This window comes from Scyliorhinus canicula, chromosome 2, assembly GCF_902713615.1.
Source record: "Scyliorhinus canicula chromosome 2, sScyCan1.1, whole genome shotgun sequence".
In the NCBI taxonomy this organism is placed as follows: Eukaryota; Metazoa; Chordata; class Chondrichthyes; order Carcharhiniformes; family Scyliorhinidae; genus Scyliorhinus; species Scyliorhinus canicula.
The window spans coordinates 119,607,949-119,635,427 of record NC_052147.1 but is presented as its reverse complement, the minus strand read 5'-3'; the positions used below and the strand labels follow the sequence as shown (position 1 = coordinate 119,635,427).

The following is a 27,479-nucleotide window of genomic DNA, read 5'->3' as shown; positions in this document are numbered from 1 at the left end:
TTTGAGATGTTTGCTTTATATGAGACTACTGGCCCAAGTTCTGCTGGAAACGTTAAAATATTGTAAAACCTTTAATGTTTAAAATAATTACCAAATTAAATCTTTTGAAATAATTAATTATGTTGAAGTTTCTTTTTAATTGAAGGATCATATATCATATATGTGCAATATTACATGAATTTTGATCAAATTTGTAATGCAACAAATAAGGTTTTGCAGATTTCTAATGCATTTTAATCTTCCAATAAGATTATTTGATATTTGTTATTGTGTCTTCTTACATTGTCTTAAAACACTTTTTATTAGTGACCGCCACGTGACTGGAAAAAATCTGGTTAATCTAATATTTCAGTGTGATTCACCGGCCTCGTTGTGCCTGACTTGGTGTTGGGATGAGGCCGTTCAATCTTGCCTCTCACTAGAGTTGCAACGCTCGAAACGTCTCGCGAGATTCAATGGAATCTCATGAGGTGTTGCGATCTGTATTTCGTTCTCATTGGGCGTGACGCAGATAAGCATTTTTAATAAGCCGCGAACATTTTATGGATTCTCCCGGGTCTCCTTGGCACAGACGATCACTGAGAACGACAAAACTCTGATCGGCAGCATGCCACAGCAGGTGGGGTTTCCACCCCTGGGGTCCTTGACCATTAAAATGGCTTCTGTAAAAGAGGCGATGCGCGCTTTTATTAGCTCTCCAGGCGGCGGCTGTGACCTCTGTCGTATCCTTTAAGTACTTCCCCCAGGGGGGTCAGGTGATGTGAGTGCAGGAACAGCTGCATTTTTGTGAACTCCGGTTCTGCTCGTCAATCCATTTTTAAAACCCGATTGTACATTTCTTAGCAAAGTAGGGCGGCACGGTAGCACAATGGTTAGCACTGCTGGCTCACAGAGCCAAGCTCCCAGGTTCAATTCCCTCTTGGGTCACTGTCTGTGCAGAGTCTGCCTGTTCTCTCTGTGTCTGCGTGGGTTTCCTCTGGGTGCTCTGATTTCCTTCCACAAGTTCCGAAAGACCTGCTTGTTAGGTGAATCGGACATTCTAAATTCTCCCTCTGTGTATCTGAACAGGCGCCGGAATGTGGTGACTAGGGGATTTCCACCGTAACTCCATTGCAGTGTTAATGTAAGCCTACTAGTAACAATAATAAAGATTATTATTATATTATATCCTTTTTTTGGCAAAGGCAGTTTCTACAACATCCAAGGATTTGTTGGTCAATATTTCAGCACTATTGAGTCGAGACAATATGCTTAAATCCTCGTTGATTCATGGTGGCTGGAAGGAGTTGGGGTGGGGCCTTCTCATTAGTGACACGCTGCATTTGGGAGCCTTCTTACCCTGACGTGTGGTGTACTTGGATGGATGATGGCTGCTAGCGATGATGTTGATCCTTCTGAATGTTACGGCTCTGCAGTGCATGTCGTCTAATTTTGAGAGTTGCGAGCCGTTTTTATGGAGGAGTTGGAGGCGTATGAGCTGGTTCTTGTAACACAGGGAACACTGTCTTTGGTGGATCAAGGGCACACATCTAATCCTGTCTCTAAGGCCTGTGGTTGGGTTGGCCTTCTGACCTCTGGTCCTGTTGTCCTGTTCCTGATATCAGTCAAGAAGGGATGGGATGTCTGAGTCTTTTGGGTATCCCGGGCCTTCCCCCCACCACCCCACACCCACCCTTTGCTGGAATCTGGGTTGATGACTTTCTGGATTCAGGGAAGACGGCATGTTGGAAAGAATGAGTTTTCATGCTTTGATTGTTGGAAACCTTGGAATTCTGAAGAGTACTCATCTTTGATCAGGCTTTGTCCTTGATTTCTGCTTTCTTCATGTGCCGGTGGAGAAGTCTTTATCCTGATAATTGCCGCGCAACTCAGTTGCTATCCTAGACTTAGCTCTCTGATAATTATATTGTTGTCTGTTGATGTTGTCAATTTATTTTCTTGCAGGAAAGTGAATAATTTGGGTGTGATGACCAGCATCACTGGTTATCCTGATTTAATAACTTTATATCATGTTAAGCTGAATGTTGAATTCCTAATTTGTGCTAAGAATCTTTATCCTAATGGATCTTGGCGGGGAGGAGGCCGAGCAGAATCGGAGTGAGAGGAGGAGTGGAGGGTTTGGGTTTGTAGGAGTAGTTCTGTCCTCACTATGTTTGAGGAAGGTCTCCCCAGCGAGAGCTAATTTAAAAAAAATAAATTTTTAAAATTGGGTTTTTGAATAAACTATATTTACCGTTATGTACACAAAGTAGAATACATATACATAGAAGAGAAGGGAACACGCACAAAAAACAAAACAAGCAACAACAAAAAAGTTAGAATAAAACAACTCGTAGGGTATTATGTGCTAGCTCAACAACCAGCAGCTCTGTACAATTGGCAGTACTGTTTTTAGCATATAAGTAGGCATCTGTTTGTAGGGGGGGGGGGAAACTGTGGGGGTACATATGTGGCGGGGAAACAAATACAGAACAATTACACAGGGAAATGTGCAAATTGATCTGCTGTTGGTGTTGTTGCTTGCTGCTGTTGTCTCGCGATCAACTCCGCTTCAGCCGTTCGTCCCGTCTTTCGCCCGGATTTTCCTTGTTCTCTGCTCCTGTAGATGCCAAGTTTTGTTTCCCGTGCCCTCCTTCCGGCTGTCATTCCCTTGCCTTCCCCCCCACCTCACTGGTTTCCCTCTATTGTTCCCTGTTCTCTCCCTCTTCCCCATCTCCCTTCTCCTGTGGTTTGCCTTTCTTTTCTCTTAGGCTTAGCTGCTACCCCCTACACCCTGGTCTATCCCTCCCTCCCCGCCTCGGCTACTTTCCCCTGATTCTTGGCTACCTGGCTATTCTTCTCCTTGTTCGTTGGCCACAAACAGGTGAGAGCTAATTTTTTTGTGTTTAGCACCCTTTCAGGCCAGGCAGACTGTGTTATCCTGCTGAGGACTGGGATTTGTTTGGCTAGAATTGATGATTGGTGGTACTGGGTCCTCGCCTTATCAACCTGTGGTTATATCACGGTTTTCTGTTCTGGCCTGCACATGGGGAAGAGTTTAATTTACGCTGTGTGAGTTAGTTGATTTCCCCTTTAGTTCGGGGGTTCTCATTATATTGTTTTCTTCCCTCTGTCATTTTGTTTTGTAGCTACGGGTATGATCTAGGTCTGTGATGTTGCCTGTATCCTGTTTTGGGGCAGAATGGTCCTATATCCATGAAGGGAATATGGTGGGGATTTTATTGCTGATTCATCCGGTCCTATTTGTTCCCATTCTTGTGACGACTACTGCTTTACGCTGTACCTGTTGTACATTGAGATCTATGGCTTGCTCTCCTCTTCTTTTGTTTGTTTTGAGGTAATTTTAGTAAAAAATGAAAATTCTAATAAAAAGACATTTTGACAAATTACCTCTCCCAGAATCCATTATAAGGAAGTGGTAACAGGGCACTTTGAAATAATATCTTTGGGTAAAATCAACATGGTTTTATGAAAGAAAAATGGCGTTTGACAAACAATCTGAATTTTTTCCGAGGATGTGGTGAGAATATGGAACTGACTACCAAAAGGAGTGGGTAAAGTGAACAGCATTTAAGAGGAAACTAGACAAATATATGAGGGGGAAGGGAATAGATGATAACAAAGGTAGATTTAGATGGGAAAAGATGGGATGAGGCTTGAGTGGAGCATAAACCCCAGCACAGATTAGTTGGGCCAAACAACCTGGGCGTGATGCTCCAGTCCGCCAGCCATGTGTTCCTTGGTGGTGTGCTCTCATCGGTATCGGGATTCTCCATTCTCACCACCTGCCAATAGGATTTCCCATTGTGGCCACCCCAGGCCGCTGGGAAACACGCTGGCATGAGTACGCAGCTGGCGGAATGGAGAATCCCCCCAGCGGAAAATCCAGCCCCCTGTTGTGTATGCAATGCAATCATTTATAACTGGCAGGGTAGATAAAAGGGAACCAGTGTACATAGTACATTTAGATTTTCACAATGCATTCAATAAGGTGCCACATAAAGGCTGTTGCCCAAGGTAAGAGATGGAAGGGATGGAGGTGATATATTGGCATGGATAGAGGATTATTTAAAGGAACAAAAACAGACAGCAAAAATAAATGGCCCATTTTCAGTTTGGCAGGCTGTTACTAGTGAGGAGCCACAAAGATCGGTGTTAGGGTCTCAGCAATTTACAGTATTAGCTCATTTTATAAATTACTTAAATGAAGGGGCAGAGTGTAATATACCTAGGTGTGTGGAGGTACAAAACTATGCAGGAAAGTTAATTATGAGATAACTCAAAGGGAGGAATCTTAACGGCCTGGTCACAGTGGGGGTGGGGCCATAACATTTGGTGGCCTTTCAAAAAGTCCATTGACTTCCAAAGACAGGAAGATCCTGCTGGCAGGATGGGCAGTGAAAATCTCCCAAAGAGATTGCAAAGTGATGTCAGCAGTGTAAGTGAATAGGGCAGGAATGTTGAAAATGGGAATAATCCAGTGAAACTGGAAGGAAGAATGGAATAACCAAGGGCTAGGTCTTCCGGTCCCTCTGTGACAGGACCCGCCACAGGGGATGCGACGGCCAGACAAATGTACACTGACTTTCAGCAGGTCCAGAAGATTCCAGTGATGGCTGGGTGCTAGGAAATCCCAGGCAATATCTTCAAGTGGTGAGTAATTATTAAATATTGTTATTCTGAGGAATTTGAGTGTTCTTGTACAAGAAGCAGAGAAGGTTAACAGGCAGATACAGCGAGCAATTAGGAAGTCTTTATTACAAAGGCTTTGGAACGTACGATAAAGGAAGTTTTGTTGAAATTGTACTGGCCTCTGGTGAGATCACAATTGAAGTACATTTTCTCCAGTAAGTTTGCTCCACTTTTGCTTTCAGCACCCAAGGAAGAATATACTTGCCATAGAGGGTGTACAACAAAGGTTCATTAGATTGATTCCTGGGATTGGGGGTTATCCTCTTAGTAGGGATTGAGTAGAATGGGTCTATATTCAGCTCAGATCTTGAAAATGGAACATGAACCATAACCTTGTGACTTAGTGCTGCCAACTGAACCAAGGCTGAAAATGAAGTAGAAGTTTGTTGCACAAATATTATAGGCCCGGTGTCTGTTATATTACTTTATGTAATATACATATTACTCTTTAACCAGCCAAGTTGATGAAATAACCAATAGTCTTCTTTGAAAGATTAACTAATTTAATGAGTATTATAAATAATATTCTGAGTCCTTTGTACTTAATACTCAACTGGTAAAAGAAATAAAATACAATACAGATAACCAACTAACTATGCAATGTAATAATTAAATAACTTATAACTTATCTGTCACTAGCCAATATAGGTCTTGTATGATCACTCTCCCTGAAGCACACTTCCCAGAAGAGCGAGAAAGTTGTTCTTATACCATCTGACAGTGAGACATCTAGTGTTGAAATTACTGTACTACATTTACATACATTGATCATGTACCACCACACTGAAACCAGATTAGATAGTAATGACTTTCTAACACATGAAACTAACACTTTCATGTTAGAATATTGACACAAGGTGCGTCATACAGTGTAATAAAAAAAAAAGGATCTGAGCCAAGAGGAAGTGGGAGGAAGGACCAAAAAGCTTGGTCAAAATGGTGAATTAAAAAAAGGATCTTGTGTTTAGGTGGGGGGAATGGACCTTTATCTAGCCATCATTTTGTACTCTATATAATCTGATATTAAAGGAAGAGAGATGGACAAGAGGGAATGCCAATGATAAGGCCAGGAATCGCAGGATGGGGGCAGGACTTGGTCCTTGGTAAGGGCAAGGATATAGGCAGCTCAGAATTGGGATGAGCTGAAGTGAACAGACAGTGCAGACGCAAGCTGCGAAAAGAACACTGAAATAGTTGAGTCTCTGGAGATGACAAAGTCTTGATGATGGTTTTGGAACAAGATAGTTTGTTGTCGGGGAAAAGTCATGAGATGTTATGTTGGTGAAAGTAAATCTGCAGCCGAATTTCCAATATATTTTAGTCGCTGAAGAACACAGTTGGAAAACAATCTAATTTTACAAGAAAAAAAATCTCTTTCGTGGGTGGCCTTGTATATCAAGTGGTTGAGTGCTTGGGCTTCCAAAGAGATATTAACTCCAAGTCTGTAGCTATTTGTCACTTCATCTTGATTTGACTAATTTTATTTTAGATATTATAATGTAAAATTTGGCAAAAGTTCCAATGTACATTGAGCACAATTCTGTCCTATTAATAGAGCTGTGATTTATCTACTTTTAGCTCTGCATTTGGGCAAAAATAATAGCCCATGCTTTGCTGTCAAAATAATGGCACTCAGTGTCGTAAATGTGGAAATCAGCCGCTGACTTAACATAAGAACAGAAGAACTAGGAGCAGGTGTAGGCCATCTGGCCCCTCAAGCCTGCTCTGCCATTCAATAAGATGATGGCTGATCTTTTGTGGACTCAGCTTCACTTACCAGCCTGCTCACCGTAACTTTTTATTCCTTTACTTTTCAAAAATCTATCTATCTTTGCCTTAAAAACATTTACCGAGGTAGCCTCAACTGCTTCACTGGGCAGGGAACTGCTTCACTGGGCAGGGAATTCCACAGATTCACGACCCTTCGAGTGAAGAAGTTCCTCCTCAACTCAGTCTTAAATCTGCTCCCTGTTATTTTGAACTATGCCCCCTAGTTTTAGTTTCATCCGCTAGTGGTAACAACTTCCCTGCTTCTACTCTATCTATTCCTTCATAATTTTATATGTTTCAATATGATCCCCCCTCATTCATCTAAATTCCAATGAGTATAGTCCCAGTCTACTTAGTCTTTCCTCATCAGCCAATCCACTCAACTACAGAATCAACTTAGTGATACTCCTCTGCAACCCCCCCCCCCCCCCCCCTCCCTCCCTCCCCGTGCCAGTACATCCTTTCTCAAGTAAGGAGACCAAAACTGTACACAGTATTCCAGGTGTGGCCTCACCAACACTCTATACAGCTGCAACATAACCTTACTGCTTTTAAACTCCATCCCATCTCCGTTCCAATGAAGGACAAAATTCAATTTATCTTCTTAATGTTTTGCTGCACCTTTTACCATTTAAATAATAGTCCATTTTGCTGTTATTCCTACCAAAATGGATGACTTCACATTTATCAACATTGAACTCCATCTGCCAGACCCTTGCCCAGTCACTTAAACTATCTATACCCTTCTGCAGACTTTCAGTGTCCTCTGCACACTTTGCTCCACCATTCATCTTAGTGTGATCTGTGAACTTTGACACATTGCACCTGGTCCCAACTCCAAATCATCTATGTAAATTGTAAACAATTGCAGTTCCATCACTGAGCCCTGAGGCACACCACTAGCCACTGATCGCCAACCAGAAGAACACCCATTTATCCCCACTCTTTGCTTTCTGTCAGTTGACAGAATACATTACCTGTAGCACCATGCTTAAAAAAAAAATTTAGAGTACCCAATTCATTTTTTCCAATTAAAGGGCAATTTAGCGTGGCCAATCCACCTACCCTGCACATCTTTGGGCTGTGGGGGCGAAACCCACGCAATCATGTGGAAAATGTGCAAACTCCACACGGACGGTGACCCAGAGCTGGGATCGAACCTGGGACCTCAGCGCCGTGAGGCAGAAGTGCTAACTACTACGCCACTGTGCTGCCCTTACGCCTTTATCTTATGCAGCAACCTTTTGTGTGGCACCTTATCGAATGCCTTCTGGAAATTCAGATACACCACATCCACCGGTTCCCCATTGTCCACCGCGCTCATAATGATCTCAAAGAATTCCACTAAATCAGTCAAACATGACCTGTCTTTCATGAACCCATGGTGTGTCTGCCCAATGGGACAATTTCTATCCAGATGTCTTGCTATTTCTTACTTTAAATAATCAACGGTAACAAATACAATGTCAATCCCCTGGCCAACAATCCCTTCCTCCCACCAACCCCCAAACAACCCTTAGCATTTTAAATACAAACATCAAAGAAAAGGATTCAGGAATCCACCATCACTCACTATTTCTTCCTTAATAATAGCTTCAAGCATTTTTCCCACTACAGAAGTTAAGCTAACCGGCTTATTGTTACCTGCCTTTTGTCTACCTCCTTTTTAAAAACGAGGTGTCACATTTGCTGTTTTCCAATCTGCCGGAAACCGCCTCAGAGTCCAGCGAATTTTGATAAATTACCACAAGCGCATTTGCTATTTCACCCGCCACCTCTTTTAGAACCCTGGGATGCATTCCATCAGGGACAGGAGACTTGTCTACCTTTAGCCCATTAACTTGGCCAACACTGCCTCCTTAGTGATAATAATTCAGGTCCTCACCTACCATAGCCTCCTTGCCAATAATTACTGGCATGTTATTTGTCTTCCACTGTGAAGACCAACACAAAATACCTGTTAACTGCCTCAGCCATTTCCTCATTACCTGTTATTAACTCCCCCCTTTTCATCCTCTAAAGCAGTGCATTCTCAAACTATCTGATGTGGCGGACCGCAGTTTTTTTTTCAATGTGCCAGGGAGCCGGTTGAGCGAAACAAGCCAATCCAGGATACTGTCATCTTTCTTTTCTGGAAACAACTCCAAGTACCGGCAGACGATGGCTCGCGTACTGGTGCCACACTTGAGAGCACTGCTCTAAAGGACAATGTTTACCTTCGCTACTCTTTTTCATTTTATATATTTGTAGAAAACGTTTGCTATCTGTTTTATATTCTGAGCTCGTTTACTCTCATAATCTATCTTAATTCCTTTATAGCTTTATTTACTTGGCTTTCTGTTGACTTTTAAAGGTTGTCCCCAATCCTCTAGTATTTCCCACTAAGCTTTGGCACTTTGTATGCATTTTCTTTCTGTTTTGATACCCTCCTTGATTTCCTCAGATAGCCATGGCTGATTATCCCTTTCCAACAGTCCTTCCTGTTCACTGTATATACCTTTTGCTGAGCACTGTGAAAAATCTCTTTGAAAGTCCTCCACTGTTCCTCAATTGTCCCACCATAAAGTTTTTGCTTCCAATCTACCTTAGCTCAAATCCTCCCTCATCCTATTGTAGTCGCCTTTGTTTATGCACAAGGCACAAGACGTAAAATATTGGATTTTTAACTTCTCCACCTCCATCTGTATTTTAAATGCAAACTATACTGTGATGCGCTCCTTCTGAAAGGATCCCTAACTATGAGATCATTAATTAGTCCTGTCTCATTACACAGGACCAGATCTAGGATGGCTTGCTTCCTCATGGGTTTCATTACATACTGTTTGAGGAAACTATCGTGGATATATTCAATGAACCCTTTCTCAAGGCTGCCCTGACTGACCTGGCTTGACCAATCAATTTGTAGATTAAAATCCTCCATGATTGGGGAGAGTGAGAGCTGATCTGGCAAGGTGGGATGGTCGTCCTCTGCCACTGGCAGGTCGGGTTCAGGGCCGTTAAAAATGAATGTGTTGCGCGATTTCTGTTTATTTTTCAATGCCTACCAATTTTTCCTGTCAAAGCCATTTGTCAGGGAGATTGAGGGAAGGATTACCTCGTTCATATGGGGAGGTGAAGGTGGCAGAGTGAGGAGGGTGCTGCTACAGAGGGGAAGGCAGGCAGGGGGTTTGGGGCCTCCCGAACCTGATGTAGTACTACTGAGACGGCGAATGTGGAGAAGGTGCGGAGCTGGGTCAAGGGGTTGATTCCGTGGGTCGAATGGAGGAGAGTCTGTGTAGGGGGTCAGGATTGAAGGCACTAGCACAGCGCTGCTCCCGATAGCTCCGGGGAAATACTCAGGGAGTCCGGTAATAGTAGCTTCATTGAAAATCTGGGGCAGGTTCGCCAACACTTCGGGTTGGGGGCAGGGTCAAGGGAAATGCCGATTTGGGAGAACCACAGATTTGAGCCAGGGAGGTGGGATGGAAGCTTTCGGAAATGGGAAGAGAAGGGGATTAAGACGCTAAAAGATTTGTTTCTTCGGGGTCGATTTGCAGGATTGAGGGAGCTGGAAGCAAAGTATGGGCTGGAGCAGGGAGAAGTGTTTAGATATATGCAGATTCGGGACTTTGCCAGGAAGGAGATACAGAGCTTCCCGGAGGAACCGGCTTCCACGTTGCTGGAGGAGGTGCTGACGGCAAGTGGACTGGGGAAGGGGGTAGTGTCAGCGGTGTACGGAGCTATGTTGGAAAAGGATAAGGCACCACTGGAAGTGATCAAAGCAAAGTGGGAGGAAGAGTTGGGAGCGGTTACAGAGGAGAGGGTCTGGTGTGAGGTGCTCCGGAGAGTGAATGCCTCCACCTCATGTGCGAGGTTGGGGCTGCTACAGCTGAAGGTGGTGTACAGAGTACACCTCACGAGGGCGAGGATGAGCCGATTCTTTGAAGGAGTAGAAGATGTATGTGAACATTGTGGGGGGCCCTGCTAATCACGTTCATATGTTTTGGTCCTGTCCAAAGCTAGGGGAGTACTGGAAGGAGGTGTTTAGGGTAATCTCCAAGGTTGTGCATGTGAAACTAGACGTGGGTCCCCGGGAGGCCATGTTCGGGGTGTCGGACCAGCCAGGGTTGGAAACGGGTGCGGAGGCAGATATTATAGCCTTCGCCTCGTTGGTCGCCTGAAGGCGGATCCTGCTGGGATGGAGAGCAATCTCTCCACCCTGTGCCCTGGAGTGGCGGGGGGACCTGTTGGAATACTTGACCCTTGAGAAGGTTAAGTTCGAACTGAGGGGAAGCTCGGAGGGGTTCTACAAGTCACGGGCACTATTTATTATGCACTTTCAAGAACTGAATAACATCGAACATTAGTTGGAGGGGGGGGGGGGTGGGTGGATGGGTGGAGGGGGGGGGAGGGGGGCTGTGTATATTAAAGATGGCAATGGGTAATCCCTGATTTCTTTTTTGTCATTTGTTTATGTTAACATGCGGGCTGATATTTAGGGGTTGGCGGGAGGATGGGATTGTTGTTATTGTTATGGGGTTTGAGATATTTGTTGTTGATTATTGTTTGTTGTTGGTGGGTGTAAATTCGGGAGAAAATGTGAAAAAGGAGAATAAAAATATTTTTAAAAAATCCTCCAAGACAATAGCCATACCATTTTTACATGCATCAGTTATTTCTTTGTTTATTGCCTGTCCCAGTGTGATATTATTATTTGGTGGCCTATAGACTATGCCCATCAGTGACCTTTTCTCCTTACTATTTCTAATTTCCACTCAAATAGATTCAACCTTTTCTCTTTAGAACCTATATCATCTCGCACTTCCGACCTGATGTCATTTTTAAATATCAGAGCTACACCCGTACCTTCCTGTCTGTCCTTCCGAATTGTCTGAAACCCCTGGATATTTAACTCCCGGTCGTGACCATCCATCAACCATGTCTCTGTAATGGTCACTAAATCATATTCATTTACGATGATTTGTGCCGTCAACTCATTCATCTTGTTTCAAATGCTATGAGCATTCAAGTAAAGTGCTTTTCTGCTAGTTTTACTACCTTCTTTTTGAATCCTAACACCTCCATTAATAACATCTCCCGAGTTCTTCTTCCCTTTATCTTTTTTCATATCATTCCATGTAGTTGAGCCCATCTTCCTACGTGCTAACGTGCTGCTTTCCTTCCCATTAACCATTATACGTTCTGGAGTGTTACCCTTCCCTTCACCCCCACTTGAGACTACCCTATGAGACTTCTGCCAAGGCACAGAAATGTTGTGACTTGAGAATCACAAATTGCTGAACTATTTGCGCCATTTCGGTAAAAGCCTCATCAAAACAGCCGCTTATCCTCAACGGCCATTGTGTTTTATGAAATGACTACATTTTCACGTCGATTGCCAATTTAACTCCCTGCTGAAAGTTAACAGTGAAATGCCTCATTGATGATGATATTTATATTCCTGAAAAGTCAATCAATCTCTTGGGCTCAGAAGGGAATAAACTAATTTGTGGAGCCTGATTTTATTTTTAAAAATTTAGCGTACCCGATTCATTTTTCCCAATTAAGGGGAAACTTAGCGTGGCCAATTGACCTACCCTGCACACGGGGAGAACGTGCAAACTCCACACGGACAGTGACCAAGAGCCGGGATCGAACCTGGGACCTCGGCGCCCTGAGGTAGCAATGCTAACCACTGTGTCACCGTGCTGCCCTGTGGAGCTTGATTCTTACTTGTTGTGAGAGATAGTAAAAATGTTTAATTTTATATTTTTTTCTCACTATTTCTGTCGCTTTTCTTTCTTTGAATCCAATTTTTCATTCCCTCACTTTATTTCCCTTACTTCATCTGATTTGACTCCACTTCGACCTCCTTCTCCATCATTCCTCTGATTCTTCCTTAATCTGTAACTCTCATGAGCTAAGCAGATAGACTGTGGTCCCATCATTCATCAATGCCCAGCCCACACATCCAGGATAAAATATTTTTCAGCTGAAGGTTCAATGTAAAAATACAAGAAATAGGAGCAGGAGTAGACCATATATCTCGTTGAGCTGGTCCGCCATTCAATACGATCATGGCTGATCCTGGACTTCAACTCCACTTTCCCGTCCACTCCCATATCCCTCGATTCCTTGAGGCCAAACATCTGCCTATCCCGGCCTTAAACGTATTCAATGATACAACATACGCAACCCTCTGGGGTAGAGAATTCTACTGTGCTCCCACTCCGTGTTTTAGATTCCTCAACCAGTAGAAACAATCTCTCGGTGGCCTGCTTCCCAGACTAGCCACTCCCTCAATCCATCTGGTCCAACCTGACCCGACCCCTCGGTGAGTGATATAGATTTCCTTGTAAATTGACTTTTCTTCCCAGGAGCTCTGGCACCGAGCTGCTGGAAATATTGAATCAAGAACATCGTTTTGAAGAGGATACTAACTGAAAAACAGCATTCTGTCTTCTGAATATTTGTCATATGCAAATAATAGCTGTGGTCTGACCAACTTGTGCTCCAAATTAATGTATCCATTTACATTGTCTTAGGAATAGCAAAAGTAAGACAAATTGAGTTTATAAAGCATCTTTCACCATCTTAGGATATCCCAATGTGCTTTATACCCAAAGTTCTTTATGTCCAATTAGATATTTTTAAGTATACTCACAGATAGTGTTGGAAGCCCAGATGGAAACCCAATTATTTGCAATTTATAAAACTGAGGAAATGGAAACTCACCGATGGGTATCTTTTATCTTAAAATTAACTTTAATTTAATTTAATCACAGAATTAACCACATTAGCAACAAAGAAATAGCTCTCCAGTTAACAGGTACAGAAGTTCTTAAGTAAACAAGAAATCCTTAACTTACTTTCTAAACTTACCATTATATTCCAATGAAGCAGACCAATATATTTCAAATACCACTCACAAAGTTTACAAGCAGGGTTTTACTTCCTTTTCTCTGAGAATCTTTAGTGAGAGAACCATTCAGGACCAAACTGAAACACGTCTGTTCAGATTACATTTCTAAGACCAACTGACTTTTCAGAAGGACCTGGTTCCCCCTATTAACTACATAATCTGTACCCAAAGCATAGGGTATTCCTTTGTCTCTTCTTACATTATGTTCCTTGAGTTATTTAGCATGGCCCAAACACAATACCTCTCATAAATTATCTACACCCCAGGGGTCCTTCAAAAGTAAACAATATTCCATTAGCTACCTATTTGTAAACAAGTAAATGGTTCTCAAGATCTATTATCAGAATCACTGCGACAAAAATATAAAATATGACAATTACTTACATCCACCACAATAGAGAAATGTGCCCACCAATTTGCACATAGCACGAACAACAATGAAAGGAGAGTTGGCCAAGAACCAGGAAGAACCCCCCTGCTGTACTTTGTATAGGCCCACGGAATTCTTTATGTTCACTTGAGAGTGCATCTATATCTCACTTCATCAGGAGTGGGACTTGAAACCGGAACCTTTTTCCCAATTGTAAATTTGCAAATATAGATTGCTGAATCATAACTGGTGATTTTGATGAATTCCTCAGTCAGTCATTCTGATGTGAGATTGGCCATGGTCTTAGGCCAAAACTAAATGAGTGCAAATCAATCAACTGTATCCCTTTTATTACTTTAAAAATCTATGGTTTAGAAATTAAACCAAAACACATTTGGGAACAAAATATTCCCAGGATGTCTTTATTTAATGAATGCTTCAGATGCATAAATAGAAATTAAGGGAGGGATTCGCCCAAGCCCCCACATTGTGTTCAATGGCGGGCATTGTGGGAGAATTTGGTGGGAGGCTCAGAAATCGGTTTCACGCTGGCGGAAATATACAGCAGACCTTCTGCTCTGCACGCTACAGCAGGTTAGGAAACACACTAGTGGCTGCCATGAGCCTCATCTGCATCTGTTTAATGGGATGCAGAAGAAGGCCTGAACCCTCACACCAGGATATCTGTGATGCTGGTGTGAACGACATTCGGAACAACGTGGCGTGTAGATGTTGGGACTGATCTGAACAGCGTCTGGGGTTGTCTACGGAGTTTGGGATGGAGACCGCCAGCAATCCTGGATCCTTCAACTCCACAACAGTGGGTCGGAGAAATTCTGCAGGTAATCCTTCCAAATTTGGGGTCCTGGAGGGGGTCCATCTTCCAGCCTCAGAATGTTCCTGGAGGTCCATCTTTATTCTCAGGAGGCCCATCTTCTGGTCTTAAGAGTGCTCTTGGAGGTCCACCTTCATTTTCAGGGAGTCCACCTTCTTTCTTCAATACTGGGTCAGTGATGTTGGACACTTTTTCAGTGTGGCACCTGGACACAACTGTGGACTTCACACCATCAGGTCAGCCCTGCCAGTGAATATGGCGCAAAGCACTCGGGTGCATAATCAATGAATTCGGTGCCAGAAGATTTGCCGTGCTTTCGCACCGGCCTCTGCAGTGGGCAACACTAACATTCTTGCTCCCGCTACAGCACTTAGTCTTAAATTGGGAGAATTCCGCTATAAGTCTTCATGCAGCTTTAATTAAAAAAGTAAAGCCTCCATTGATAAGAAATGCAACAAAGCACTACACTGATTGAAGAGCTGAAGTGCCCCTAAAGAGAGAATGAGAGGTTATTGAAACTGATATTGAGCATGACAAGGTTTAACCAGAGCAGAATCCAATAGGGTAATGCTATCTGACAGTTTGCTGCATTTCAAATACAATGGGGAAGAACAGTTCCAGTTGGTATGTTCAATCATATTATAAATCCCTCTGGAGCAATTCCTCCACAAAACCCTCACTGTTTGCATTATCTCCACATTAGATTGTGTACCTTTTCAATGCTTTAATTAGTTTATTTCTTCTATAAATATTTTTGTACTATTTAAGATTTTTGTAGTGGCAAATATCACCTAAATTATTGCCCTTTTCATTTTGGCTTGGGGTATTCCTTGAATTTTTGTCTCTTGGGTTTTGTCTCCCTGAAATGTAGCAAATGTTCTTACAGAACAGTTCACAGTTTGGAATATAACTCCTAATACTTCGACTACAGGTAAAGCTCGATCCTTCCTTAGAAGAGCACAAGTCAAAAAAATCTTTGATCTTTTGGAAACAGAGCAATGAAATAAACTTGAGCTTTGCTGTTTCAAGATGTGACCTAACATTTTTCATGTATGACATGAAAGCTACAAGAATGCCTTTAAACTAATAACGCTCAAATTCTCACAATGGAAATTTATGTTCTCAATAACCCCAGGTTCATTTGGTTGTATAACTAAAGTCCACCTGCATGTCATATAGAGGTGAACATCATAAATGTGCAAAATGTAATGACCCATAAAATTTAGATATATTTAGAAGCCACTGAAATATAACAAATTGCAGTTGCATGTTAGCATAAAAAAAGGTCATTTAGATCTGGATACTCATTATATGCCTGCAACAAACAGGATCAAAGAATGCGTAGTTAAAGTTGAGGCTGTGTACAATACAAATTGGTCATGAATAAATACAGTAGCGGCTCACTTCAACACAATGATATACCACACACTTTGATATCTTATGCATTGTTCATGGCTCTCTTATTCACAGAAAAACTCTATAAATCATCCTCTCTATAATATCCTCTCCAGTAATGGAGATCGTACCTCATTGACAACTTTGTAAAAAGGTTGTACTGCAGTAAAACAGAATTCAGTTGATATCACACGGACACTTTGGAACTTGCCAACTGCTCAATGCAAGGAGCAAGGTATGTACCATAAATTAGGCCACTCTTTATTCCTGTAAGAATTAGCTCATGTAACTGCTAAAAATATAACTTTAAGTATATGTCTCTGGACAGCTCCTCACATTGTAAAAGATGGTGAGTGAGTGACAGAAGGCAAATTGGAGGGTGTGTCAGGAGAAATTTGATTGAAATGTTGTAAATCAGCATTGCCAGAGGCCAAAAAACAGTTACTTGCCTGCCATGTGGAACTTATGTATTATAGTGGTGGAAGGGGGGCATAATGAACATACCAAAATTTGGTCTTACACTTACGGCATGGCAACCCCTTGGCATCTGGATGAAGACATGCAAAGTACAAATAACAAAACAAATTTGGGGCTTGTGCAGTGTCATGTGGAAGTCTTTTCCCAATAAAAATCCAGTGGATATTAGGAAGACAGAAATAGAAGAGGGTGACTGATCATTTCCAAAAAATGGCAACAGGAATGAATAATAAAGAATAATAAAGAATGAGTTTAAGTTAGCACAATGTTATTAATTGTCCTTGATGACAGAGTAAAGAAAGGGAGAGAAAATTGCTGACCTTTAGCAAAAAGCTGGTGAATAACCATGTTCAAAGTATCAAAATAATTAATTATCCCCCAGAGATAAATATACGTTGTGCATATAATATTCAGCACTGTGCGCATTGCTTCAATTGAGATAATGAAGTTGTCGATTTAATTTATATTTAGCAAGCAATATAGTAATTTAAACGTGTTGGCAAATATGTGTGTGTTTTTCTCCTGTCTTAAGTAAATCATTACCCATATATACCCCCCCTCCCTCCCCCCCTCCCAGTGGTGTGTTTTCCTGTGGTGCAGGAGGTTTGCCATCAGATGCCGTCAGGATCTTCCAGTCCCGTAATGTCATGCCAATTTGCATGGCTCACCCGTCTTGCCACTGGGGAACCCGCAGTGCGGGGGTGTGGGGGGGGGGGGGGGGGTTGCCTTTGGTGGGATCGGAAGATTTTGCCAGTGGAAGGGCTGGAAAATCCCACCCATTGTATCCACACATCAATCTTCTCATCGATGGTAATCTTGAGTAACAGGCTTATGCCTCATTTTATAGATAAAATTTAATGTGCAAAATGTAAATTATTTTTCATCCCTGAATGTTCTCCAAAATTAAAGGCTATAATTTATGAAAAGGATATTATCAATGATTATTTCCATAATGTCCCATGGCATTCAATATCCAGATGAGTTAAAAGAGCTGGGGTTTCTCTTAAACATCCTGCTGCTAATCTTCATCAACATAAAGGTCTTGATTCTCTTTGAGATGGTACGGTGACAGCAGGATGGTACTTCGACCTGCCACCCTCAGATCACAGCAACCCTCACCCGTTTTACTTGTTTGTGGATCAAATGTTCTGAAGGTGGACACTGAGCCTGCAGTTCTCACCACAGGAGGGAGTTTGCTGCAGCTGAAGCCAGAATGTAGTGGTGTTCCAATGTGACCACAGCTGCAGCACCAGATGTGGCAGTGAGGGGCATCAAAGGGGTAGATCATGGCAAAGATAAAGAAACTGTGGGCTGCAGTCCTACCTACTGGGGGATGAGTGTGTGTGTGTGGGTGTATGAGTGTATTCTGATTAATTTAAATTGAGGAAATTACCATCACTGTACTGGGCCTTAGCTCAACGTTTCACCTGGAGGTTTTACGCAACAATGGTCAGAGACACAGATAGGAGAGAAATCCCTGATTACAGCCCAGCTCTGAACACCTATGAACAGACATCAAAGCTCATATGCAAGCACATCCAGCGACTGAGAAAGAGCATGCATTCGTCATTTGTAGGAGCATCATGGAACAATGATGCAATTGCACTGGAATCTCCAAAAATCCTCCATCTCAGGTATGGCTCAGAGCAGCGAGATAACCTGCCATTTACATAGTCACAGACTGTCCTCTCAGCCCAGTAGCTTTTTATAAAATGAATCACCACCTCTTGTGATACTAGATGACAGGTTACACCTGGGCGAAGTGCAAGAAACAGAGGAAGAAATACACATTTAGATACTCCGGGACCTAGGGGTCAAAATATCTTTGATCCTTGAGGGTTCTTCTTGAGATTTTCTCGAAGGCTACGTTTTGTCTTTTTGGGGCTAATATTTGGTTTTCAGGGCTCTTTTTTCATTCTCACTAGCTCCTTTATTAAGTGATATGGTCACGTAGTGATATTACCTCCTGTATCTTTGTTGACATATGGGAGTATTTGGACTCACACAGAAGCAAAATTAGAAGAATCCTTCAATATTCTCAATAATCATCAGTCATCCGTGAAACTTAAAACCACTACACGCAAGGAAAGCATTAATTTCATGGACACCACAGTATTTAAATTGGCAGAAGATAACAACAGACATAAGTTCGCAACAAAATCTTTTCTTTTCAATATAATTGACTCAGGCCTCTATACACAAAAAGCCTAAATTTTCCTTCCGTGGACTGGTGGGGTCACGGCTGGAAAATCTGGTTAAGATTTTAACCAGGTCCTTTTCAGAGCCTGTATTTCAGAGCTCAATCTCAGATTTAAATATGATCATTGATCTAACATTGACAACTGCTGTTCGTGGAAGAGAGTTCCAAACTTTTACCATCCTTTGTGCGGAGAAATATTTCCAAATTTCACGACCGAACAATCTGGTTCTAGTTTTTAGATTTTGCTCCCAATTCCTAGACTCCACTGAACCAATTGATAATTTCCTTCATTGCAACACCGACTACACTACAAAGAATTTCATTGATGGTAAATCACTTTGGGATGTCCTAAGGTCATAAAAAGCAGAATCAAAATACATGTCATTCATTACTTTTTGGGATCTCAGTACATGCAAAATGGCTGCATGGTTTTCTCGAACACAGTCACTGCACCTCAAGTAATTCATATTATATGAAATACTTAGGGATGTGAATATATATAAAAGCAAATATATGTTGTGAAATAAAACTGTTCAGTATCAAAATAATCAAATTAACACAGTGTTCATTATAATAGCATCCACTACATGTTTTCCCACACAGTAGCTCCTGAACTTATTCAGCCTTAAAACTAGAGAAGACATATCCATTTGCAAGGGATTCATTACCTCAGTGACTTAAAGTTTGCTGACTTCCAGTTATCTGAGTATTCCGTTGTTGACAGGTTTAAAACTGTTCTCTCTCCCTCATAGCCTCTCTCACCACCCCGCTCGCCCCCACAGCCTCTCCGTGCTCCCTCTTTTGAGGCCATCAGGAGTGCTCACAGGATGACAGTCCTCTGAATCTTGGTTGTCTGTGCTCAGCCCCTTGTCTGCTGGCAGCAGGGTTCACTCTCCTCACACAGGCGACGTTATATGGATTGTTCAACTGGTCTGAAGTCCAGATATAAGGGGTGGGATTTTCGGGCGGGGGCGTGATTTATGCCACTCCGGTCGGGGGCCGCTGGGAGCAGCACCCCCCCAGCAATTCTCCGGGCCCCGATGGGCCAAGCGGCTGACGGTTACTGGCCTGTCCCGCTGGCGTGAAATTGACATGGTCCGACACGGTGGGACCTGGCTAGTAGGCCGTCTGGTGGAGTCCTCGGGGGGCCTGGCCCGCGATCGGGGCCCACCGATCTGCGGGCGGGCCTGTACCGTGGGGGGGGGCATTCCTTCCTTCTGCGCCGCCCTCTCTAGGGCTCCGCCATGCCCGGCGCGGAGAAGAAACCCCCTGTGCATGCGCCAGAACACGCCGGCGGTTCTGTGCATGCGCGGGACCAGGCCGGCCCTTCGGCGCCAGTCGGCACGGCGCCAACCCCTCCGGCACCCGCCTAGCCCCTGGAAGTGTGGAGGATTCCCGGTGGCCCGACGCCGAGTGGTTCGCACTGTTCTTGGCGCTGGCGTCGGGCCATCTCGCCGATTGTGGGAGAATCCCGTCCAAGGTCTTAGAGGTGCTTTTGGAAAATGAGAAGGTGGATTCTGTTGCCTGATCAGACTACAAAACTCATTTGGCAGAATGCCTCATCACCAGAACTTTCAAACAAGCACCAAGATGTAGCTTGGCTAATGGTGAGAAGTGCCCTCTCCGTCAGATACTTTCTGCATGCCTGAGATCATTGGCGCGGCATGGTGCCTCCAGGGTGGTTGCAGTGGGGTGGAGACGGTCGCACACCTCCTTCTAGAATGTGTCGAGTGGTGTTTGTGGCGGGTCATCCTGAACAGCACAGCTCAGCTCAGTTCAGGACCCAAGGCCATACCCTGAGATAAACATCAACTGCTGCTGGACGGCCATCAACTCAGTGAAATCATCACATGCAGATGTTCAGAAGATGAAATGTAAGGTGTCAAATATTTAACATGGAGGGTTCAATTCAACAGTGGCAAAAACACATCTAAATTGTGATATGGACTGAACTGCAACATGCTGAAATGTATCCACTGATGGCTCAAAAACAAAGCGCACCACTAAATTCTGAAGCCAAAACAACCAGAGTGTAAAGATAGTGGGCGGAATTTTCCACCGACCGATGCTGGAATCATGGAACGCGATTGGGCGGAGAATCAGTTTTGACGCCGAAATTGTGGCCGCCGCCAGTTTCATGACAAATCACAATTCTCCGGTGCCTCAACAGCGGAGTCGATGCGTTTCAGAAGGCATGTACAGTAAACACTACTGGCATTTTTTTTTCTTCTCTTAAAAAAAATTTAGAGTGTCCAATTCATTTTTTCAATTAAGGGGCAATTTAGCGTGGCCAATCCGCCTAGCCTGCACATCTTTGGGTTGTGGGGGCGAAACCCATACAAACAGGGGGAAAATGTGCAAACACCACACGGACAGTGACCCAGAGCCGGGATCGAACCTGGGACCTCGGCGCCATGAGACAACAGGGCTAACCCACTGCGCCACCGTGCTGCCCAAACGCTGCTGGCATAACATTAGTGGGCCCGACGCGGTATTCTCCGAGGCCTCCGCGATTCTCTGCCTCCTGGGGTGAAATACTGATGGCGCAGTTCACTTGTGCTTTCAAAAATTTGTGAAACTGGTGCCATGGCTGTTGAGGGAGAGAGTGGAGGTGGGACTGGGAGAGGCACGACCGTGAGCTGCCGGTTCTAACACTGGCCGGGCTGGCTAGGGGGAGACGCTGCCAGGGCCGGGGGATGGGGTGACGGGGGAATGGGCCATGTGACCGAGGTGACTGGCCAAGGGCCTGGGGTGGTGTCCAACCATGGACCGCCATTGCTGCGGCCATCTTGCTGACCACCCACCTTGACCGTTGATTTTGCAGTGACATCGGTCGTATGGGTGTCCCCACCCTACACTGCATCCCACCGCACCGTAGTCCCCACTCTACCACCCCCGCACCCCACTCTCTGCCATACCCGACCTCCCCAGCCAGCCGCCACCTTCCGGCGGGGCATCAGGCCTGGGGGATGCCATGTGGATGTACGAGCTGGAGTTTCTCAAGGAGGAGAAGGAAGCTGCAGTAGCGGAGGATGTAGAAGCTGAATCGGAATTTGGAGAGCCAGCCACCCAACAGCCAATGAGGAGGGGGAGGAGGAGGTGGTGCAAAGGAGGCGCCGCATGAGGCCTCACGTGTACCAGCAGTGCCCGTCATTTGAGGACCTGCCGGACCGGAGATACTGCCGAAGACTCCAGCTGAGCAGGGGGACAGTATGACATATCTGCCAGATCATGGCGCACCTGGCACCCCGGGGGAAATGGGGCAGACACCCACTCCTGGTTACCGTCAAGGTGAAGGTTGCCCTGAACTCCCACGCCATGGGATCCTTCCAGGTGCTCAGTGGGGACCTGTCCGGGATCTCAGGAATGGAGAATCCCGCCGATTGACTGAGAATGTACGGCCCTTTCCTGGACGATGCATGCACAGAAGTCCCAAGGCTTGATGGAACTATACATCCTGAACTTTGACTTTGATTCGAATCTACGCTAAGTTTTTTCGTTATTTTGTTTCATCACAATAGCAAACCTTGGCATGTAGATTGCAAGGACTCTACCAATCAGAGTTCCCCTGCCAACCATTCAGCACCCTCTTCTCATGCAGATAAATTATTGGTCCCTTTTAGATTTGGTATTCTTGCGAATCTGACCTGATGAGTACAAGATCAAAAGCTTGGACAGCATATCTCTTTTTTTCAGCAACACTCATGATCTGTACAACTAAGCTACAAGAAGAAAAATAAACTTATACTCAGGCAATAGTGAAAAACCAATTAACGTATCCTGCACATTATCTTTCAGCCAAAGCTGCTTTGGGTAAATGGAAACAAACATAGGCAACATGGTTGACAATTAACTAAGAATTCTGATGAGATACCTTTTCTGTGATTCTTCAAGATGTGCGTCTTCTACCTTAGTATCATTTTTTGCTAGAAATAAAAAAAAGTCAGATGTTATTATGCCAAAACCAGAACCAAACACCTTACTGTCATAGTTACGGTGCAATAAAGATGCAACTTTATTGAGGCTTTATTCTTGATTTAGAACAGCGAACTGTTTTTGCCATTTTAGTTTACATTTGGAAAAAATAATAAAAGGGCATATTGTCTCTCAATTTGTAACAAAAATGCCCAAAGACATAAAGCAAGCAGTAAGAAAATCATCATACATAACAGTGCTCTAATAGCTTGAATCAGCACCAATGGTATCATAAAGTTAAAGTAGTTTAATATTTAAAAGCAGATATCAAGCCTGTAACCACACGTTAATATCCAGTTAACTGTTACTCGCCATTCTAACTTTGCTCTTGTGGTTTATTTTATCAACTAAAAACCTTGATCAGATTATCATTCTTCAGAATACTCATTTCCATACAATTTTCGTGCAATGGGTGCTAATTTATCAACACAATGGATAGACATTTCTGGCTGTTCACACTGGCAAGACCTTCTGGACCTGCCGACGATGCATCTCTGTTGCAGGTTTCCCAGTTACAAGCCCCATTGACAACAGCGGGACCAATATATCCCGCTGTTGGCTAAACACACGGCAAATTGCGCGAGAAATCCCCCCCATTGCTTGCATGGCAGCGATGCTGGAATTAATACTGATATCTTAACGCAAATTTACTGAGAACTTCTTTGCGGTGATCAAGGATGAGCTTCTCCGTTGCGAGTCCGTCCAGCTCCCGGTGCAAGCAAGGACAGAGAATGTGGCGCTCAGCCAAAGCTCCCATTCACTGCAGCAGGACTGGAGATTCCTGGCCCCTGTACTCATAACTAAGAAAACGGCAGTAAAGAAAAGGATTGGATTTTTAAGAGGCAATTGCTTTCAATTCAACACTTTAAAAAAAAATGTAGGTTTAGAGTTAAAGACCTTGACTGACTTTGCTATAAAAATGAAATAAAATTGACGTGCTATTATACTCTTAAAAGGTCTATGGATGTTTAATGGGTAGACGTTTGTCTAATGGTTAGATGGGCTTCTTTAGCTCAGTGGGCTAGACGGTTGGTTTGTAATGCAGAACAAGACCAGCAGCGCGGGTTCAATTCCCGTACCGGCTTTCCTGAACAGGTGCCGGAATGTGGTGACTAGGGGCTTTTCACAGTAACTTCATACTTGTGACAATAAAAGATTATTATTAGACATCTTGAGGTCTTCAAAGTTTCTGTGCCGAGACCATGGGAATCTGAGCCTGTTGGAATGTATAACGTGTGAACAAATATTCTGGATCATCTATATAAAGTTATTTTAGCCTCAAATACATTTTCTATGGGGTGTTTGCAAAAAGGCAAAACATTGTGGATGTAATCCATGAGTGTGGTCAGAAAGAAGGCTGGTCACATTGGAACATCTTTGTTTGATGGCGAGGCCAGTCAACATTAAGTCCAAGAAGGGGGACTATTTCTCCGTCAGGGTAGGAAGGACCACAAGCCAGTGATAGATAGGTGGCAAGAGGTGTCTGAGGCATTAACAGCATTACTCTGCCATGGCCTAAAGGTCAAAGCAATGCCAATGAGATTCTTGACTGATCTGTTTCCCAGCAGGTGACAGCAATGCTGGTGCTCATACCTTGGAGCGAATAGCAGCTTCAGTCTCATTCTCTGCTCCCACTGATCTCTGACACAGTTGTGGTTGGTAGTGCTACCTGAAGATTGAGGAAATTCAAGGCCATTGGTAATTATCCTTGTAATTAATTACCATGCTTTTACTACTTCATCTAATGTAAAACAGCAGGGAGGCGAGATGATGTTTAAATTACCAGGAAAAGAAAGTACTGGAAAAGAAACCGAGGGCGATCATAGCAATTAAGTAAACCAGTGATGAGACAGTTTGATATTTGACAGAAAGGATCACATTAGCCTGTTAAGTGAGGTAGTATTTTCCATCAATAATGAAAGTCTATTACAATTTAAGTCTCTAATTTTCATTTAGAAAATGACATTTATAGAATTAATCCAAATTAATTAAAAGGTAGTATTTCTATTCTTTTTCATAGCCTGTATAATGAAGATTTATTATATCTAGCACCATTGGAATTCTTATAATTTATATGTTTATCAATTAAATTAATAGGAATTTTTGTGTTCTGTGCACAACTCTGGATTTTCAGTGGGAAAATTAAAGGCAGCAGAAATTACCAAGATAGTGTTATCATATCATTGTTTAATAGTCATCAAAATTCTCACTTTTCTATTTAAATGCATGGCAATAGCTCCTGTTAAGTTAGTATAAAATGAGATCACAGCTTGTACTGTACACTATTGATAGTAATTTCTACCCTGTACTTCATTGATATAAATAATCTTCAGTTGTAGTTTTCTAATATAAGCAAATCTATAACCGATGGCCAATCTTTACACACCCATCAAAGTTGAAACATTCTGCCCAATGACTCTCCTCATTTGCTATCTGAATATAAATTCACAATAATAAATAAAAAGGCCTAAAATTAATCCAGCAATTTAAATTTTATGAACTGATAGTTTTGACAAAGTTTCAGTTTTGTCAAGGTAACGGTAATCATTAGTCCACTTTCTTCATCCATTTACCTTCATTGAGCACGCTTCAATTAGGTAAATTTCAGTTTGGACTATTGTAAACTAACAATGTGCTTTAACCTCATCCTTCATTGAATATTCTTTACTGCACACTCTTTCTTTTTTAATAACAGTAATTCTGATCTCCTACTAGCGGCTGCTTCACAGTCAGAACAGTATTCCTTCTCCAGCTGCCTGTGCGAAGACTGTTGCTAGTCAGGTTGCATGCAAATGGTGGTGGAGCTATGACCAGGGTCACTGGTGATTTGCAGGTCTGTCCATTGAAAGACAGCATTTATCCCCAGGTATCAATGGTTTTAAAAAAATTTAAAGTATCCAATTCATTTTTTCCAATGAAGGGGCAATTTAGCATGGCCAATCCATCTGCCCTGCACATCTTGGGTTGTGGAGGCGAACCCACGCAAACACGGGGAGAATGTACAAACTCCACACAGACAGTGACCCAGAGCCGGGATCAAACCTGGGACCCGCGACACCATGAGGCAGCAATGCTAACCACCCCAGGTATCAATGTTAACAGTTCTTGGGTGCCTCCATGAAGGAAGCTTCAATGTCAGCTTTCGCTCAATGGTAGTGTTCTTGATGCGAAGATAAAGGTTATGGATCGGCTCCGAATCCCGACTGGCCCTTATTATAATTCAGTGCTGAAGGAGTGATACATTGTTAAGAAGTCATGAAGGTGCTATATAAAAGCAAGTTCAGTATGGTAGCAGCCTCCTTTCCCACCCTTCGGCAAGCAGTGGTTACCTGTGCAAACTTCCTCATGGAGAAGTTTCCGTCTCTGTCACAGTCTGAAATGGCCCTCGTGAAATTCACAATTCCATACTATGTGACCATGGGTAACTCTCCCTTCCTCATCCTTCTAAACCAGCCTGTAGCCTTTGACACAGAGTGATTACAATACCCTCATCCAACACCTTACCGACATTGCCCAGATCTGTGAGACTATCCCTTGCTGGTTCCATTCTATCTTCTACCCATCCAGTTGTAGTCGGAAATCACCTGCAATGGTTACCTTTTTTACCTCCTGCTTTGTACTTTCTGGAGGCCCTAAGGATCTCTCCATGGCACCCTTCTATTCCTCATCCATACATTGACCCATGGTGACATCTTCTGAAAACCTATATCAGGTTTCATGTGTATGCTGACTACATCCTGCTCCATTTCTCCACCCCCTAGCTCAACCCCTCCACTGCTCTAACTTGCCTCATTGCTTGTCTGTGGTGAATTCTAATCCTAGTAATTCACACTGTGTTGTATTACTATGTATTTTTGTCTTTGTGAGCTCTGTAACCCGTGCAGTTGCGCGGCTCTGCCCATAGGGGGAGATGAGGAGTTTTGGTACTGGGCTCCACCCTTGGCTCCGCCCATGTCTCCACCCATGGCTCCTCCCTCTAAATGGAAGTATAAAGATCTGCGGTTGTGAGCCTGCTGCCAGTTCATTTGTCGCAGGCAGGCTCAGTTGTAAGACTATTAAAAACCACTGTTCACTTCCAATCTTCGTGTCTTGTGAATTGATGGTCTCATCAATTTAATAGTCTTAGGAAACTTGAAGAAAACGACTATGGAATCAGCCCCTCAAACCTGATCGACTAGAACTTGACCCGCAGGCTGCAGAGGCAAAAGAAATCTTTCTACACTGGCTCAGATGTTTCAAGGCCTACCTGGCTGCATCAAGCACATCAGAAACTACAGAGGAGCAGAAACTCAGCCTACTGCACGCAAAGGTGAGTCACCGTATCCCTTCTCAATTTAACAGTACTACCTCGTATACGGAGGCTTTGCCATGCTAGATTGAATGTACATGAGGCCCATCAACGAGGTCTACGCGTGCCACATTTTTATGACCCGCCGCCAGCGCCCCACGCAGTCGTTGGATGAATTCCTGCGCGATTTAAAAGCCTTAGCTTGGGACTGTAATTATCAAATTGTATCAGCCAAACAGCATATGGAGCTCACTGTCCGAAATATGTACGTGGCAGGGCTCAGGTCAAACTATGTGCGCCAGCGGTTACTTGAAAAAGGGGCCCAGAACTTGGAGGACACTTTAGAATTGGTTACCACCATGGAGGTCTCATTCCGCAGCCTCACCTCGTTCCCCGCGGACCAAGTGACCCCATCCTGGGCCCCCGACCAGCGACTTCCCCAGGCCTGCGCCGCGCGGCCACCCACCCACTACGCAGCTCCAGTGTGCCATTTTTGTGGGCAGCCCCAGCACCCACGGCAGCACTGCCCAGCCCGCAACGCGACCTGCAGCAGCTGCGGGTCGCAAAGGACACTAT

General features: G+C 43.6%; 1 protein-coding gene across 2 annotated transcripts in view; it reads right to left on the bottom strand.

The window, feature by feature from the left end:
• The window catches only part of fmn1 (formin 1), a 532,192-nt gene that overhangs the window by 93,326 nt on the left and 411,387 nt on the right, over window positions 1-27,479 (bottom strand). For both annotated transcript variants that reach the window (XM_038785764.1, XM_038785772.1), the window contains one exon: window positions 22,515-22,566. In XM_038785764.1, the coding sequence (XP_038641692.1) occupies window positions 22,515-22,566 (52 nt within the window). The remainder of the gene's footprint in view (window positions 1-22,514; window positions 22,567-27,479) is intronic.